Here is an 18,953-nt window from a genome sequence, read left to right on the forward strand (position 1 = left end):
CTCTTTTCAACAGAGTAATATATTGTCAGTGACTGAGTGCAAGAGAGTCAAAGGAATTCTACATTTGTTTTGTTTGGATTAGTTTCTTATAAAAGCTCTAATAATGATCATGGCCCTCTAGTGATCCCCAAAATCTACTCTTAAACTAGATTGTCTTTCTAGGGAAGCTGGGACTTGGACTGGGATGAAGTCATCCTTATACCTGACAAGTTGAGTGGAATATGTGGTTGAATTAAATTGCAAATGGTACTCTTTTAAATTTTATTTTCGGTAAAATACTACTTAACATGTAAAGCAGATCTTTTCTCCTTCAGAATGCATGACAGCCATTTACTAATGAATGCTTTTAAATCTACTGCCTGAGCCTTAAGATATAACAAATTATAAATTCATAGTTTTTTTCCCATAAAGATGGATAAAAGGAAGCAGGTATATAGTAGGATTTGGGTCAGAAAAGTCAAAGCTGTATTTGAAAATTGGAAATGATCCTGTGTGTTAAGCTAGCATTTTCTCTTTGTACACCATTGATTGGAATCATGCAACAGTTACTTAAATAGTGCTTTGAAGGATCCAAAGAAGTTGTCATCCCTCTATTAGTGACAGGTAGTCATTTATGATGTTTTATTCCAGAAGGGAGGTCAAGGGAACTGAAGGAAAAAAGAAAGTGAGAGAAGAAAATTTAAAAAAATGAAAAGAAACCTTATTTTGCTTATTTCTTTTATTTTACTTCTCAGAGAAGCCATATTTTTCTTAGTGATTGGCATTGGTACAAGTGGCTTCTTAAGATCAAAGGCTCTTTGAGAAACTTCTTTGATAGCATAATCCACCCCCAAATGCATACACTACCATTCTGTTCATCATAATTTGTCCCAGAGGCTAGACTCCTTTTTCTTCTCTTGGTCCTGGTACCACAAACAGGCACTATTGACATTTCTAGTCTCCAACTTTGACAGATTGCATCCATCTATTCCTTAGCCCTTGTTCTGCAAGAAAACAGGCAACTTTAGTGTAGAAAGAAAGCCACTGGCTCTGTTCATCGCTGGATCCCAGAAACTGTGCATCTAACCTTATATTTCCCCAACAATTGACTTTGGGTTCCAGGAAAATAAAGCAGCTCTGAATCTTGTAATATTAATGAGGGAATGGAGAGGTTAGAATATGAGTTTGCTCTGCTTGTCATATTTTTGGACTCTTGATTCTGTTCTTGACCAGAACCTGCAGGGCAGTCATCTCTTCATGGGTTCAGCTGTCTTCTATTTGGGGTGTGAAGAAAGAATGCCATCTACCAGCTCAGTAAACAAAGGACATCGCAGCCGTCATGACATCAGTCACTGACAGTGCACCCTGAGGGGATTCAGGATGCAAAAGAGAAGGACACTGGCCCGAAATAGTTAACACTAACATCAAAGGATTGATTTCAATGAGCCCAGACTCTGCATCTCCCCATATATAGAAAAGCACTAAGTTCATTGACTTGAGACATCTGAGTTTTTTCTTTAATTAACAGTAATCTTTCAACGTTCCAGCTACCTGGTTTTTGTTACAAAAATTCCCATATATACTGGCTCCTCACTCACCTCTTCAGAGCAGTCCCTCAGAGCTACTTGAGAGGCTGCTGCCTGTGCTTAAGTCCTCAGCAAGTCCACTGAATAAAACATCATTCTCGACTTCTAGATTCTGCTTTTTTTTTTCAGTTGGCAGGAGACAGGTGTATGGTGTAGTGAAGGTGACATGGCAGTCATGTGACCTGAAATATACATTTACTTTATCTCTGGAAGTCTCTTCCCCTATTTTCTCTATTCACCAGCAGGCATATACCTACCAGCATAGATCAAGAAGAAGAAATGAATGAATGAATGAATGGTCCTCCATGGCAGCTTGTGGAAGGAACACACAGATACAACCTGGGCAGTAAAAACCTGTCACAAACACAGACTCCACAAAGGTTTGGTGGAATCTTCCACTTGACAGTTAAGAATCATAGCCTTTCCTCCCAACATGGAAAGATACCAGGCTCTCCCCGAGCTACCACAAGGTGCTGGGCTGAGAAACTGGCACATTTCTGATGCTCCGTGCCAAGGTCAGGTGACTCAGGGGTTGCATGTGACACTGTCATCAGAGGCCACATCTTTTATGAATTAACACATCTTGTCTTTCTTCACCCAGTTTATTATTTTCTTAAAGAGCTAACACATTAATTTTACTGCCAAAGAATTGTGTTTCTTGTTATTATTTTTAAGTTTTTCATTCATCCATGTCAGCAGCTACAGTCCAAACTCCTAGATGCCTGATTCCAGGAAGAAAGTCCTGGAGTAGAAAACAAGGAAGGCATACTTGTGGTGTCAGGAAAAATGTGTTTAGTTAGAGTCTTATCTGAGTGCCCCACTGCCCTTTCTAAACAAATGTATTAGATTTCTGCACTTTATTGCTGCCTTGTAGCCCAACATCCAAAATAGACTTCTCTAATTTTGTGTGTGTGAGAGAGTGTCCTTAACAAACGATCCCATATTGCCTTTACCAGGGAAGGTTGTTAACCTGGATTATTGTACCCAGACAGAACATCACATGTGGAGCGCTCAAGCCTCCCCAGCTTTCAGCATCCTTTTCTCCCCCTGTTCCAGCAGTTTTCTGAACCATAAGTAGGTTGTGAGCCCATAGTGGTGAGTGAAATCCTGTCTGCTCTCTGTAAGTCATGTGCATTTCTGAAATACGCTGCTCTGATTGAACAAGACCTTTCTGGGGAAATGACTGACACCGAGTATTCCCAATGGCAACATTGTTTGCAGACTATCTCATTTAATTGTACTGCCAGGTTCACCCATTGCAGTCGCCAGCTGTTGCTCTTTCATCTGTTGATTTCAGGTCTTCCCCTATTAATGATCATAACTGTATGATGAATAGAGACAGGGCCTTTTATCAGAAACATCCGGCAGTAGCAGAGCTTAGAAACACTTGAGTCGAGAAATGAGAAATAGTAGTCAGGTTCCTGGAGGAGGAAAGCCACAGATGTGGGAAGACTGCCTCTCCATGGTGCATGCTTAGGAAAGGATCTGTGTGCAGCCTGCAAAGGCCCCAGAAACCTTATGAAAGATTCTGACAGTGGTTGTAACTAAAACTGCCCATTCAGTCCCGAAAGTAAAGCAAGATGTACCACTATGCGGTAGAATTCTTTTCTGCTCTTTTCCCCCTAAGTTTTCCCCCAATATTCCTAAACCCATCTTCTCCATCTCCTCGGTTAAAGCTGAGTTTTATTCCCAAAGGTCTTGATCTCACTGACTTCTGACACCTGGCTTTTGTTCAGATTTTCAATAGGCATCTCCTGCTCCTAAACTAATCCAGTTCTATTGTTAGGGAGGCCCCACAATGTCTCCATACTTTTTTGAAAGCTTCCTCATCTAAGGGTCTTCCTCTCTCTTCTGAGTGTGTTTTGTCTTTAGTAATCTAGATCCAAACTATAGTTCCTTTGCTATTTTTCATAAAGAATTCACTCGCCTCCATAACTTTCCTGATGATTTGGATCTCCTAGAAGAAAAGTCACTTGTTGATAGGTATGGCTTTCCACCCACCTCCGGCTTCTTTTTCCCTCTCCATCTCCTGGAACAAGTTCTTTCCCTTACTCTTTTTTTAAATTTAAGATTATTATTATTGATTTTTTTTTGGATGTGGACCATTTTTTTAAAAGTCTTTATTGAATTTATTACAATATTGCTTCTGCTTTATGTTTTGGTTTCTGGGCCACGAGACATGTGAAATCTTAACCTCCAACCAGGGGTCAAACCTAATCCCCTGCATTGGGAGGCGAAATCTTAACCATTGGACCACCTGGGAAGTCCCACCCCTTACTCTTGCAGAATCTCTACATTATTTAACGTCTTTTGGAGTTTTACCACTTCTACCAAACAGGTTCATTAGATCATTTAAAATGTTTTTTTTTTTTTTTTCCAGGCAAATACTCAGGATTTCCTAAGGAGTTATAATTAACAACTTAAAAATCATTTATTATATTCAGAAGGGCATATCTTGCCATGCAAAATCTATTTTCTCCTCCAAATTACACTCAAATATTTTCTATTTCTTGAGACTAGTTTGGCTAGAGATAATCAAAAGGCTGCGAAGAAAGAAGGAAATCCTACCACTTGAAACAGTAAGAATGGACCTGAAGGGCATTATGCAAAGTGAGGTAAGTCAGAAGGAGAAAAAGTACTCCATGTTCTCACTTACATGGGCGATCCAAAACAAAAACAACGAACAAAATGAACCAAACTCACACATACAGAGGACAGATTGGTGTTTGCCAGAGGTAGGGGGTGAGGGCTAGGTGAAATAGGTGGACGGGCTCAGAAGGTACACACTTCCAGTTATAAAATAAATAATTCCTGGGGATGTATGTACCGTATAGCATGGTGACTGTAGTTAAAAATGCTGTTTTTCTTATGTGAAATTTGCTGAGAGTAGATCTTAAAAGTTCTCATCACAAGAAAAAAGATCAAACTATGTAATGTGACAAATGTTGACTTGTGGTGATCATTTCATCATACAAATATCAAATCATTGTTTTGTACACCTGAAACTCACATAACATTATATGTCAATTATACTGCAATAAAACAGGCACTGGAAATATTCTACCTCTTGATCTCTAGGTATCAACTGCTAGAAAATGCTATGCTATGCTGTCACTTCAGTCGTGTCCGACTCTGTGTGACCCCATAGACGGCAGCCCACCAGGCTCCCCCGTCCCTGGGATTCTCCAGGCAAGAACACTGGAGTGGGTTGCCATTTCCTTCTCCAATGCATGAAAGTGAAAAGTGAAAGTGAAGTCGCTCAGTCATGTCCGACTCTTCGCACCCCATGGACTGCAGCCCACCAGGCTCCTCCGTCTATGGGATTTTCCAGGCAAGAGTACTGGAGTGGGGTGCCATTTAGTCATAGTCAATCCAAGCAGCAAAAACGAGAAAAACACTTTCCTAAGCCTCTTCCTTAAATGAATATTCCTTGGTTACAGCTAACGCTTATAGATCGGCTATGATCCAAAATAATTTCTCTAGAACACAACGCATTTGCTACGTAATTGTCCCAGTTTCAGAAGGAGTGGCTTAATTTCCAACTTGATTGTACTGGGCATTCAAGATCACGATATGCTAGAGTTGAAAATGATGGATCTTCAATAGGGTTGGTCTTAAGCTTATCTAGTGAAATACCCCCATTTTACAGATGAAGAAACTCAGAGGAGGGGCTGTTGACTTGCCTCAGGCCACACAGTCAGTCCCCGGCAGTGTCAGGGCCCAGCACCCTGGCATCCTGATTCTCAGGTCAGTTCTTCCACGCTGCTCCTCAGCCAGAGACCATGATCTCAAGCAGTGACCACTCAGTGTCCTTCTCCAAATGGGTATGGATGGTTCTCCAAATGGAACGGAGTATGATTCATGCATCTTAAAAAACAGCCAGAGTTAGATTAACAGAGGGTGTATTGAGATGCAGAACATGATTAATATGAGACCTAAAATGAATACCTGGTCTGTGATGTGTCGTAATACCGAAGACCCCACCTCTCCCAACCCAGTAGTTAAACAGTTTTGAAGAAAATGAGGCGGAAGGTCTATCTCTGATAAACCCGACAGACGGGACACAACCTCAGGTTTTATCTTGGGTTTAGAATTGTTCAAACTGCTGCCTCATTCTTGATGGTCAGTCACTTGGTTATGTGAGTGAGTGAATGAAAGTCACTCAGTCCTGTCCGACTCTGTGACCCCATGGTCCATACAGTCCATGGACTTCTCCAGGCCAGAATACTGGTGTGGGTAGCCTTTTCCCTCTCCAGGGGGTCTTTCCAACCCAGGGATTGAACCTAGGTCTCCTGCATTGCAGACCAATTCTTTACCAGCTGAGTCACGTTATGTGACCTTGAGCAAATCACTCTCTACTCAGCTTGACTAGCTGCCCGGCAGGGATAATAGTACCTAACTTCCAGAGTTTGGTTCTTTTCTGAAACAAAAAACAAAAATATATAATATATATTTATATACAACAAATATATGAACACATAATATATACATGTCCATATGTAATGTACCTATACTGAGCAAGGTATGCACTCAAAGATTCTTAGTTTCTGTCCTCTCTTAATTGTCATCCCAATTTTACTGGACTTATTAATCTCACCTGTTAACCTTATTAGCTCATCTATTTCCTAGATATTTTTTTCAAAATAAAATTATTATACTTTTGCATCCCTTTGAAGTCAATAGTACTTAAATACTATCTCAGAGAAACAGTCATTCCTTTTTCTTTCTTTTTTTAAAGAAAATACTCATTTGTGATATACCTGTCACATAGTCTTGAAGAATAAGGAAAGTTGGAGGATGAATGACTATTTTCCAGGAGACAGGTAAAGCATATTTGGTAGATTAATTCCCAATTCACCTTCTCAGAGGAAAAGGACAAAACCCTCATTTACCAAGATTCTAAAGAGATTTTCAGACGAGTCCCTGGCCAGTCCCACATCAGTCTTTGTTTCCAAGCCTTCATTCCCCAGAGCTTGGTTTTCTTGACCGGGTCCCAAACCTTTTATTGAACGGCAAGAAGACGTGAGGAAGTGATTGCTGACAGTCACGTGTCTGGTGGCACTCCGGAGAGGGATGGCCTGCGTGCTTATCAAGGAATCAATCTTTCTGCCTATCATCCTCTTTTTCCTGGGAAGAAAGCTATTTATCGCAATTACCTCATCCGGAACAATTACCTCACTTTAAACTGTTTATTCTCCTGAGAAAGGTGTTTGGGAGCAGGTAACAACTTCACCAGAGAGATGGATTTTTGTAAAAGTTCTATATCGATGTTGAACGTAGGCAGTGGGGAGCCGTTGACAACTTTGTCTTTCTTTCAAGCCAAGACATCATTTTCTTTTGGGTCCACCAGGCAAAAGGGGACACACATTCTGACCAGCTGAGTTTAGACACCATTTGGGGGCGGGGGGCTCAATACTGCGAGAGTATGAGATGCCTTGTCTATAGAGCCTTGAACTCAGGGCCAAACCCCCTGGGGTGTTCTTTGCTCTGAAACTGTGTGGCCCAAGGCAGTGTCTCTCAAATGTCTCCTTCTGCAGGAGGGACACTAAGAGGCAACCACAAGGTACTTTCAAAAGCAGTTAAATAAAGATTTGACAGTCTATTCAAAACAAACCACACTTTTAAGAAAAGTCTTCTTTCCTTCTTACAAAGGCTCAGCACGACTGCCTTTCCCTGATGCTTAGGAGGAAAGCAATTGCCAGGGCCCAGATTAAAACAAAACAGGAGCTGTCAGAAACGAGGTAGCTTTCTGAAAAGTTGGGGGGATTCCAGCGTGATTAGATCCGCAGACAAGGAAATTGGGGGGAAAAAAAAAGAAAATCACATCCTCTGAGGGCACCCATGATCCCCCACCGCTTTCTGTACATCCTTGCATATTTCGCCTAGCTGCAATAATGGGTTTATTCTAGTGATATTTTTTCCCCCACTTGGTATTTGAGTCTTTTTTTTTTTTTTTTTTTTTTAATGCTTCAAGAGTGTTGCCTGATTTGATTTAAAAAAATGGAAGCTAGAGAGGCAGGGCTGCGAAAGGGCTCAAAGTTGAACAGAACAGTGGTTTCCAAGAAGCAGGAGACTCAGGCTGCCGAGATGCTCACATCTTTCTGCGCCGGGTTCGCCTCTAAGAGGCCCGTCGGCTCTGCTCGCATCTTTGGAGCGCGCGTGACCTCCGCGAGCCCCGCTCAGGCCCCGCGTCCGAGCTCCCTGAGCCGAGGTTTTTTTGCGGAGCGTGCGGGAACCTGGGGCGGGGCGGGGGGCTGTGCGCAGCCGCCGCAGGACTCACCTGCGCCTCCCGCCGCCCGCCCCACCCAGCGCCGCGCGGCCGGCCGCCCCCGCCCCTCCCGCCGCCCCGCCCCGGCCCGGCTCATTGGCTGCCGCTCGGAGGGGAGGAGAAGGGGCGGCCACGGGGGTCTCATTAGGGATGCGGGTTCCCTCCTTACCTCCCTAGTCCGGATCCCGGCGGCGGCGGCTGCGGCGGGAGAGCTGTTCGCGAGCGGTGCGGAGGGGAAGGCGGGCGGCTCCAGCAGTGACCGTGGCGGCGTCGGTCGCCCCGCCGTGGGAGGCTATGGGGACGCGCGCATCCTCTGGGTGCCCAGCGCGCGGCGACTCGGAGCGCCCTGCCCTGCTGCTGTAGGGAGCGGCCGTGGAGCAGTCACTCGCTGAAGACCCCCGGGACCCACTCTCCTCGGACCCCCTGGCTCGTCGAGTCTTTCCCGGGGCGCGGAAGAAGACCTGTACTCCCAAGTGGGGCGAGCAGTATGGGGAGAGCGGCCGCCGCAGGAAGAGGCGCTGGAGGGGCGCGCCAGTGGCTCCCTTGGCTGGGGCTCTGCTTCTGGGCGGCGGGGGCTGCGGCTGCCCGAGGTAAGCGCGGGGCCCAGCGGGCGGCGGGGCCGGGCGGGGGGAGGAGGGGACGGGGGAGAGGCGACTGATCGGGACCCGCACCGATGGCCTTGGCTTCTCAAGTTGCGCCCTGCACCTCCCCGCGCGCGCGGAGCGCAAGGGGTGGCTCTCGGGTGGAGGACCTCCGAGGGGACCACTGTCTGTCTCCCACCCCAAGTTTGAGATCAGCTGCAATCCTACAGGTTGCTGGGACCGCTGGGCCCCTACCCTGCCTTGATTCTCTTCGTTCGCTCCTTTTTCCGAGCCCTCCCCAATTGCTGCAGACTGGAGTCCGCCGCTCTCTTCACTCCATTCTCGCTCTCTCGAGTCCACTCCACTTCCTTCCGAAGCGAGCCCGTTCTCGGGTGGGCGCCCGGAGGGGTGTCCGAGAGCTCCTGGGGAGTAGGGACCGGGTACTGGGAGACTCGGTAGGGTGGGCTTGAATGGAGACCGCGCCTTTTCCCTTTGGGGAGCAGCACTTAGGTTGAGGTCCGCGAAGCTCGACACGCCTTGGGCGACAGCAGCCCGAGGTCGTGGGCAGCACTGGGCTGTCTTTCGAGAAGGCCGCCGTGTACCCGGGAAAGCTGTGTGCGCGGCCCGCGCGTAACTGCGCCTGCAGTGCCCAGCCGGGTTCGCAGTTGGCCCGAGGCCGGTCACCCGGCGCCTGGTTTCCCTGCCGGGTGCCGGCTCCTGCCCGGGAGCTAGCCAGCGCGGGGCCCCTGAGCGGCAGGGAAGCCGCTGCTTCTTTCTACTTAGAGACGTAGACCCCATTTTTCCTGGCTCCTTTGGACTCCAGTAGGGGGAAATTTTGCAACTGGTTTCAGCTCCACCTTGAGCGAGGACGGGGAGCATCAACTTAAAACCCGCGGACTTGTTTGAAGGTGATCAGAGGCAGTGTTACGCATAGCTTGAGGACTGTGCCTTTTACCTTTGAAATCACCAGGAAGCTTCTCCTTCCCGCTCTTCTTTACCTTTCTTTATTTCCTGGGTGTCATCCATTAGGCTTAGAATTTGTAAATTACATTCAGTGACTTACCTAACGCTGGTCTGGCGAGAGGTGAAACTGACCAGCCCACCTCATTTCCCTCGAACATACTGTGAGTAGCCGCGAGACAGAAAAGGGTGGAAAGGGTTGAGGATGATCATAAAAGAACCAGTATCATCTCATTTTTATAAAAGCTAACGGTGTGTTAAAAGCAGTCTTGCTGCCTGGAATGAAAAATTTAAAAAAAAAAAAAAAAAGGTGGATAGAGGTTTTTCCCCTTTTATGATCCTGTTCAGTGACTATTTGCATTTCATTTCCTGAAAAGTTTTTTTTCCCGCTCCTTTTAATGGAGTAGGCTTTTAAAAAAGCAGGAAAGGCTTAAAAATGAGCCAGTGATTGCACACGCTGATGGTGGGGAGCATAGTTCTTTTCCTTGCTGGAAGAAGCACAAGCTTCAGCCATTTAATTTACTACGGAGAATGCCTCCTTGCAAAGTCAGCTCTGAGTTGTTTTTAATACACTGTTCTGGGGGAAAGCGGGCCTTTTCTGTCCTGAATGTTGATTTTAAATGTCTGAGTTTCCACTTGGCTATTCTATGCTGAGTACCTAAGAGTGACTGATGCCACATACTGACCTTTGGAATTTGGTTGATGGGTCTGTCTTGAATCTAGCTTGAAACAAGAGGTGCGGACCTGCCAAAAAGCCTCTTGGATGGAGTTTTGCTGGCTGTGAAACTAAGGCTAGCACCTCTTGTCGGCAAGCTGTTCTTCGGAGGACTCCTGGAAAACATACTGTACACTCTGCCGGCTTATTTACAACAAATGTCTTGCGCAGATCATAGTGGTGTTCAAGACACATGGAGTGGAGCTGTACATCTGACTAATATTTCCCTTGTAATATTTTACTTGTTGGGGGCAGCAAGCCCATTACCTTTAGCACCTGTCAGAGATTCCCCAAGAAATGAGCAGTAAACAGGCTGCAAGTCTGTGAAGCCACACGCACCTGACTTGGGACAGGTGGGCACAATTAAGAGTTTTTCAGAACAAAGGGTGGCTTTCAATGTTACTTCAGTTCTCCCAGCCAAGGATGGTGCCCTTTCATTGAAAGCAAGATGAGGTTCCCCTGGGGACGTGTTTACTAAGTGGTGTCTCTGGGGTTGGCCTCTTGTCGTTCTTACTTATCCAAGTAAATAGTGTTTTATGTTGTTCTTTTCACATTGTTTTGAACCAAGCTTCTCTGCTTTCCCTAAACAACAGGATAGACAGAACTAGGCTCTTGACTTTGACTATATAATACTATTGAACAATTCAGTAGCCATGTCTTTACAATTAGCTATCATTTATTTGTTTCCAAGATGATTGTACCATACTCCTTTCCCTCCCCTTTTCTTTCACTCCATATTTAAAGTAAAACCGTCTGAAAATGGGGAATGAGATTTCAGATGATTGGCTTTGAATGTCCTCAAAGAGGAAACTACCTGGGGCAACAGACTGCCTGAAGATACTACATTCTGGTTCTCTTCTTTGTAAACTAGACTGACTTCAGATTTATGTTCCTGATGGATAGCATACTGTAAGGAAGGCACTTGGGTACCATGATTACCGTATATTTTAACACTTTCCAACTTAAAAGAAAGTGGTTTAAAAGTTATTCATGACCTGCCAAGTGCTAATTGAATCCCCATCATGTTGTCACACTGATTTGTTTTTGTTCTTTGAAAAAAAGGAGCCCCGCTGTTGATCTGGTTGTAATTCCTCTGTTAGCTACTGTACTTACGAGATCCCAGTCTGAAGGCAGGGAGGAAGATGATCTCAGGTAGGCTGAGCTTTTACCCAATTTCTTTAAAAAATTTTTCTGGACAATGCAATCTTCCTTACCGTAACCATAGCAATGCATTAAGGGCAAGAGAAATACATGTCTACTTTATGGGCACCGTAGGTCGTGTGGTTTGTGCATACTTAAATCCATTTACCTCCCTCATTCCTACAGTTTTAAATCTATATTCACTTTCTCCTTAACGAAAATTATTACTGCCTCCCCTGCCCTACATTCTGCTGCTTTTTCCTCCAAAATCTTCCCCTCCACAGCGGGGCTATGAAAAAAGAGCATTTTCTCCCAATTTCTCGATGGGTTTTTCTTTTTGTGACTCTTGGATTGTGCTCTTAGTTTGAGCAGTCCAGTGACACATTCTTTTCCTACCCAACAAAGGCTTCAGCTCAGGAACTGTCTTTAAGTATCTCAGTTGTTAAGAAATTTCATTGTTTTTACCTGTCCATATAATAGCAGCACCTATCACCATTTTTTTTTTTTTTAATATTCTTACTAGGAAAATAGTAATGTCAGCCTTCCATTCTTCTCACTCTTTGAGTGACCTGTCTGTGGTTTTTTAAGTGGTACCCTGCAGGCTGGGAAAACCTGTGGAACCCCAGGAATCCTCAGTGAGTTCCATCAAAACTCTCTAAGTGGGACTGGTAGGTCCATACCCTGCAGTCTCAGTCGTTGGGGAAACCCTTTCCTGTTGCCTCAATGACTCATAAACTTTTCACCATCCTCCTTCCACCCAAGAAGGACCCAGCTTAAAGTATTGCCGGCTTTCAAGGTTTCTCAAAAAATAGCCTGTTCAGGAGTTCATGAAATTTGATATCACTTCCTTGGGTCTGTCTTCTTTTTAAATATGGAGGCTGGGAACCCAGACCATAGTGGTTATAGTCTAATCCCAAAGACAGGTGTACGAAGAAAGATTTATTCCATCACATCCTCTTAAGGAAGGTGATGGTGATGTTACAGGGTGTCTTCTTAACAGGCAGCCAGAACATGTGCCCCTTCTTGTTATGCCTTAGCCGTGAATTCTGATCGTCCCTTAGCCGTGAATTCCGATCGTCCCTTAGCCGTGAATTCTGATCGTCCCTTTCGTTGGGTGGTACCACTTGATCCACTGCGTTATTGTCTCGTCTTCTGTCCTCCTCATTCAGCTGCCTCCACGGACAAACAGCCTCAAATAACCAAAGGGAGCTTTCTTCTGTCATTCTTGGCCACAGGCTCTAGGTCACAGCACTTCCCTGTTCACCCGCTAGTGTGTTCAGTACCTGCCATTGGCAGGAGACCTAGCATTGCTGCTCTTTATATCATGCCTGTTCTTTAAGAGAAGGTGTTTTTGCAGCCTTGCTTGAATATTAAATAATACTAGTAGTGACTGTATTTATGGGCTTCCCTGGTGGCTCAGTGGTAGAGAATCCTCCTGCCAATGCAGGAGATGTGGGTTTGATCCCTGGGTGGGGGATGATCCCCTGGAGGAGGAAATGGCAACCCCCTCCAGTGTTCTTGGTCTGGAGAATCCCATGGACAGAGGAGCCTGGTGGGCTACAGTCCATAGGGTCTCAAAGAGTTGGGCGCTAAGCAACAGAGCATGCACCCACACCTTGGTTAATTAAAGAGTTTTACATGTGTTAACTCATAGAATGCTTAAAATAAGTCTTTGAGGTGAGCGCTCTTAAGATTTTTCTGTTTAAGACAAGAGAACAACTTCACAGAGAGGTCAGGTTCCTTGCTCAAGGCCATGAAGTTTATTTTGTGGTGGTGCCTGGATTTGAACCCACGCAGTCCCGCTCCAGAGCCCACGGCAAAGAGGCTTTTCTAAGCTGTGCTGAAAGCAAAACGGCTCTGATATTTTGGTGACACGAGGGCTAAAATTATCTCTCTGAGATTTGCAGAAGAATTTAGAGGAGCTTAAATAAATCTATAAATGTATTCAGCTACATCTCAGAGATTTATGTTGTATGGAAACAGCCACCCTCTCACCATTCAGCTTAATATACTTTGGGATCAGATTCACACTTAAAATTCCGAGCACCAGCTTCTAATGTGATAGCTTGTACCCCCCACCTCCAATTTTGAATTTCAGCACAAAATATTGCTCTGATTGAATACGCCATCCATGGAATGGCAGATCCCAAGAGACTATTTGTTGCCTGTCTTGTATTTTTAGCCTTGTTTGCCGGGGAAATGTGAAGCATGAGATTCAAGACTAGATTGTTAACACCAGAGGTTGCTGTTTCTGCTGTTTTGGGTACTCCTGCTGCTGCTTCTGCGAGGCAGATGGCTCGATTCATTTATAGAAGAGAGAGATTCGTTCTGTTTTGCATCTCCACTTTGAGAAGAACTTTTAATTGTTTGGTACCACATTGCGTTGTCTGCTCTTACTGTGTGCGTACACATGCTGTGCGTAGATAACGGGCAGAAATTAGGCGGATGTTCCCGTATTCAGTTTGGACCACGTTGGAAATCCACCGACTCTCATGCTTCTGGAGGATTTCTTTGAAAAGTGGATTTGTGCACAGGACGGTGGGGACCGCGTATGTTGTTCTCCACACCCCTGCCCTCTCTGGACTTCCCTGGACTAAGAAATTAGGGGCAGAAATATTAGGGTTGTGTTGATGGGGCTAAAGTAGAAACCAGAACGTGGAGTCCGCTTGTTGGCTTACGTCAGACCATGACAGATGTAAACTGTTCCCTGATGTTTCAGGTTGTCAAATGTTTCTTAATACGGTTTCCAAGAGGACAGGAGTTCAGGGAGGCCTCTATTTCTCCTATATGATCAGTTTCTTCTGACAGTTTCCTTCCTAATTAAGGAAACCGGAAGCCAAAAGCTGTCTTCCAAGTGAGGTCAGTTACAGCCTCACTTAAAGCAAGTATTGACTTTCTGCCCCCAGATTTCTGGTTCATAAAGTGCTAAAGAGCTTCTCTCCCCAGAACCAGAGACCTTGACACTCTATCTGCTTCTGCTGGAACCTGGCTTATAAGGATGGGAGGAAGCATATGGGTAATTTCACTGCAACCCCATGGAATTTGACTCAGGATGGGTTTTACAAGATGTATTTTTTCACTTCCACTGAATGGTGTAACTTCTCAATCAGGTAAGTCCAAGGGAAAATGACACTGCAGACATCCCCTGAAGGTAAGTGATTTGGCAGGCAGTCATAGGAAGCAGGAGATACTAGAGGTTAAAGCAAAGAAATCCTGATGACTTCAAGGGCCCAACCAACATTGGGATGACTAGGCTTAATGTCATTCATAGATTTTACTATAAAAGCAAGTGTATTTACTAAATATCGGATGAGAGGATTTGCCTCTATAAGAAATTTGTGGCACATTCTGTGGAGTTGTTTTCGTGAGATTGGTGGTTCCTGCCTTGTCACAGTACTTATTTAGTAGTTACCGTCTTTATTTGAATTTAATTTAATAAAATCTCCTGGAAGAGGAAGGGAAACCAAATGATCACGGGTTATGAAAGCTAAGCTGGTAATATTTGAAACACACAAATCAGGGCTTTTCAAATGTTAATGTACATTTGAATCACTGCACATCTTGTTAAAATGCACATTCGGATTCTGTAAATCTGGGGAGGGGCCTGAGTTTCCATTTTCTGACAAACTTCCAGATGACACTGTCTGACCACACTTTGAGTAGCAGGTCATGGATGGTAGTAATTCAAGATTAAGAAAATAAATTTTTTTTTTAATCTTCAGTATTGCTTTTCACTTGGAAGACAGTATGAAGTAGAGTCCTATGTAAGAGTATTGTAAAAATGCCAATAGAAGAATAGGCAAAGACAAATGTGAGTTTTAACACAGAGAAATGTAGAACCACTTATAAAGCATTCAGGGAGAGCCCCATTCTGATGGAATATCGTGTCTTGCTTCCAGCATTTGGAATGATGGGTGTAATATTTTCAAAGGCTTGGGTTTTGTTTTGAAGTAATGGAGGACATGTCTGTGCCTAGTTCATTAAGAAACTGAGTCCCCCAGAAGTTGAATAACCCAAAGTCAGAGTTTTGTTGAATTAAGGACCTTTTCTACCTCCTTTCATCTTATCGTATCTCTTGACTTGCGCTGTACTTAAAAAGGTCCTGAGTTCAGGATATTCAAAGTGAGGCTGTACTGAAGGGAGAAGTTGAACAGAAACAGTTGGTTAAAAAAACAGAGGAATGTTCACATGGGGCACATTTGCTCCCCAAGCAGCTGGATCCTGACATGATGTGAGAGTAGGTTTTGGGTCCTCCTTTGCTGTGTCTGCACTTCCCTGGTGGCTCAGACGGTAAAGCCTCTGTCTACAATGTGGGAGACCTGGGTTCGATCCCAGTTGGGAAGATCCCCTGGAGAAGGAAATGGCAATCCACTCCAGTACTATTGCCTGGAAAATCCCATGGATAGAGGAGCCTGGTAGGCTACAGCCTATGGGGTCGCAAAGAGTCGGACATGACTGAGTGACTTCACTTTCACTTGCTGTGTCTACTTGGCAATGGCCGTCTTACTTAATGTTACTTAACCCTGCACTGGCAGGGCTGGTCCCATAACACATGCTAAACAATATTTTTTACTTTAACCTTATTATGTTAAGGTATCAGATCAGATCAGTCGCTCAGTCGTGTCCGACTCTTTGCGACCCCATGAATCGCAGCACGCCAGGCCTCCCTGTCCATCACCAACTCCCAGAGTTCACTCAAACTCACGTCCATCGAGTCAGTGATGCCATCCAGCCATCTCATCCTCTGTCATCCCCTTCTCCTCCTGTCCCCAATCCCTCCCAGCATCAGAGTCTTTTCCAATGAGTCAACTCTTCGCATGAGGTGGCCAAAGTACTGGAGTTTCAGCTTTAGCATCATTCCTTCCAAAGAAATCCCAGGGCTGATCTCCTTCAGAATGGACCTGTTGGATCTCCTTGCAGTCCAAGGGACTCTCAAGAGTCTTCTCCAACACCACAGTTCAAAAGCATCAACCATTTCTAAAATTTACTCAATATTGTGATAAAATATTCAGGAAAATTTAGTTGCCATAATAAATTAAATAACTGTAAGAGGGTTTTATATACGCCACCCCCCCCCCCCCAGCCCGACAACAGATTGTAAAGCCGACATTCCTGGATGCATGCGTGCATGCTAAGTTGTTTCAGTCGTGTCCGACTCTTTGCAACCCCATGGACTGTAGCCCTCCAGGCTTCTCTGTCCATGGGATTCTCCAGGCAAGGATACTGGAGTGGGTTGCCGTGCCCTCCTCCAGGGGATCTTCGCAATCCAAGGATCAAACCTGCAGCTCCTACATTGCAGGCAGATTCTTTGCTGCTGAACCACCAGGGAAGCCCACATTCCTGGATACGTTATTCTAAAAAGACGATTAAGTGTAAGATGTGACACTATCATGGAGTGCTGTTTTGAATAATTCATTTGCATGTAATTTGACATTTTTAGGTCCATTCACAGTTGGGATAGTTTTGTATTTTTACATCCACCCTGATATGGAGCAGATGATGAAATTAAGGTTTAGAGACTTTTTTTCCCAACCAAGGCTGGACAGAGAGTCATAAATAGCACTAGGACCAGACGCTGAGTCTCCAAATGGTTTCTGGGACTTTCTGACTACCTTGTCAGTCTGTTCTATTTATTTTGGTACCAAATAAGTTGATTGCACTTAAGTTGGATCTTACAACATTCTGCTCGTACTACTTTTGAGACAGGACTGGGAATCCACGAACAGGTGTGATAGAAGGAGAAATAAATGAGTAAAAAATTTCAATGATAGCTGTTGACTTTTTGGTTTATGTGGAGGTATGTTTCTCATGGTTATGAACATAAGTGGTCCCCTCTGGGAAAGGGAACAAGTACAAAAGTGTCAGGAGTGACAGAGGCAAGTAAAATTGTGAATATATGAAAAATAGTATACTGGGTACCGTATATGTGCTTCCTACGTATTCCTTACGTAGCTCAGCTGGTAAGGAATCTGCCTGCAATGCAGGAGACCCCAGTTCAATTCCTGGGTGGGGAAGATCCCCTGGAGAAGGGATAGGCTACCCACTGTTGTATTCTTGGGCTTCCCTGGTGGCTCAGATGGGAAAAGAATATGCCTGCAATGCAGGAGACCTGGATTTGATCCCTGAGTTGGGAAGATCCCCTGGAGGAGGGCATGGCAAGGCACTCCAGTATTCTTGCCTGGAGAATCCCCATGGACCGAGGAGCCTGGCGGGCTACAGTCCATGGGGTTGCAAAGAGTTGGACACGACTGAGTGATTAAGCACACACACACACACACTGTAGTATGGCCTCAGTGGTATGTAAACTATCCTGAGGAGTTTGCTAACTAAATTTCTTAAAGGGATTAAAATTTAGTTCATTAAAGTAACATCACAGTTTGTTCTTCTGCAGTTTTATTTTAAAGATTTCATTATAGGCACAAAGCACTCTTTAGAAATACAGTCCTGGCTTCTTAATCTGAATCTTTTTCTAAATATATTGTGTTTATTAGTATTCGGTTGGCCAAAAGGTATGTTCGTAGTTTTCAAACGAACCTTTGGGCCAACCCAGTAATCTTGTGCTTTTTTCTCCCTGTATACAGTTTAGAGATAAGATTAAATTCTTTTGATTTGTGCTGCTGCTGCTAAGTCGCTTCAGTTGTGTCCGACTCTGTGCGACCCCATAGACAGAAGCCCACCAGGCTCCCCGTCCCTGGGATGCTCCAGGCAAGAACACTGGAGTCGGTTGCCATTTCCTTTTCCAATGCATGAAAGTGAAAAGTGAAAGTGAAGTCGCTCAGTTGTGTCCAACTCTTCGAGACCCCATGAACTGCAGCCTACCAGGCTCCTCTGTCCGTGGAATTTTCCAGGCAAGAGTACTGGAGTGGGGTGCCATTGCCTTCTTTTGATTTGTACCTACAAGTTATCTGAGAGGAGGAGAAGGGGATGACAGAGGATGAGATGGTTGGATGGCATCACTGACTCAATGGACATGTGTTTGAGTAATCTCTGGGAGTTGGTGATGGACAGGGAAGCCTGGTGTACTGCAGTCCATGGGGTCCAAAGAGTCAGACACAACTGAGTGACTGAGCTGAACTGAACCGTGTATTTGGACTTGAAATAATAATTTTCATCAATGTGTCTTTAAGAATTATCTCCTCTATTTTTGAAAAAGAAATAGGAAAAAAATACAGACCACAAAATGAAATTCTTTGCTGGAGAAATATATATGTTGTAAGCCTTTTGAAAGGAGCTGGGAAAATTGTAACTGTCCTTCATCCGAATAGTCAACCCTTGTATCTCCCTCAGCCTACAGACCTGCAGCTGCAGTGATTGCCAGAAGCTTGCATCAGGAAACTTCCCAAGTTATCTCCCTTCAAAAAAAAAAAAAAGGCAATCAGGAGGTTCACAGGTTTTGTCAGTGTTAGGTGTGTGGGTGGGATGTAAGTGTTTGGGGGGTTTGCTTTAAAGGAAGAATGGTTTTAAAAATATTTGTCATTTTTTTTTTCACCTTGGAGCAAAGAGTACATAAAAATAAAACGCCACCCACCCATCTCAAATACAAAAATGAAAACTGAAACCCATTGGCTATTATCGCAAGTTTAGCAGACAGCTTGAAATGCACATCAATCTTGGAGAGCAATGTGGAAAGACAGCCCTCCCCTATCATATCCTGCAGCAGACAACACCATCACTTGTGCAGTCAATTATTAATAATTGTCAAGGGGATAAGTGCCTTAATGTGC

At 44.6% G+C, this 18,953-nt stretch overlaps 1 protein-coding gene and 1 long non-coding RNA gene across 12 annotated transcripts in view; both read left to right on the top strand.

Annotated features, from left to right (window-relative positions):
• Positions 1–3,287: 3,287 nt before the first annotated feature.
• LOC147343742 (uncharacterized) lies at positions 3,288–6,230 on the top strand. Its single transcript, XR_015155964.1, has 3 exons — positions 3,288–3,548; positions 3,946–4,180; positions 4,644–6,230. It is a non-coding gene; the product is annotated as an uncharacterized LOC147343742 (long non-coding RNA).
• A 1,759-nt stretch (positions 6,231–7,989) lies between these two features.
• The window catches only part of UNC5D (unc-5 netrin receptor D), a 641,211-nt gene continuing 630,247 nt past the window's right edge, over positions 7,990–18,953 (top strand). For 6 of the 11 annotated variants that reach the window (XM_086379669.1, XM_086379670.1, XM_086379672.1 and 3 more), the window contains exon 1: positions 7,991–8,423. In XM_086379669.1, coding sequence (XP_086235795.1) covers positions 8,321–8,423 — 103 coding nt within the window. In that variant the 5' untranslated portion in view covers positions 7,991–8,320. Of the gene's footprint in view, positions 8,424–18,953 lie in introns of all 11 variants that reach the window. The other 5 variants (XM_086379671.1, XM_086379676.1, XM_086379681.1 and 2 more) reach the window with 2 other exon arrangements.

This window comes from Bos grunniens, chromosome 27 (assembly GCF_055505025.1).
Source record: "Bos grunniens cultivar Pamir isolate PY7600 chromosome 27, Bosgru_T2T1.0, whole genome shotgun sequence".
NCBI lineage: Eukaryota > Metazoa > Chordata > Mammalia > Artiodactyla > Bovidae > Bos > Bos grunniens.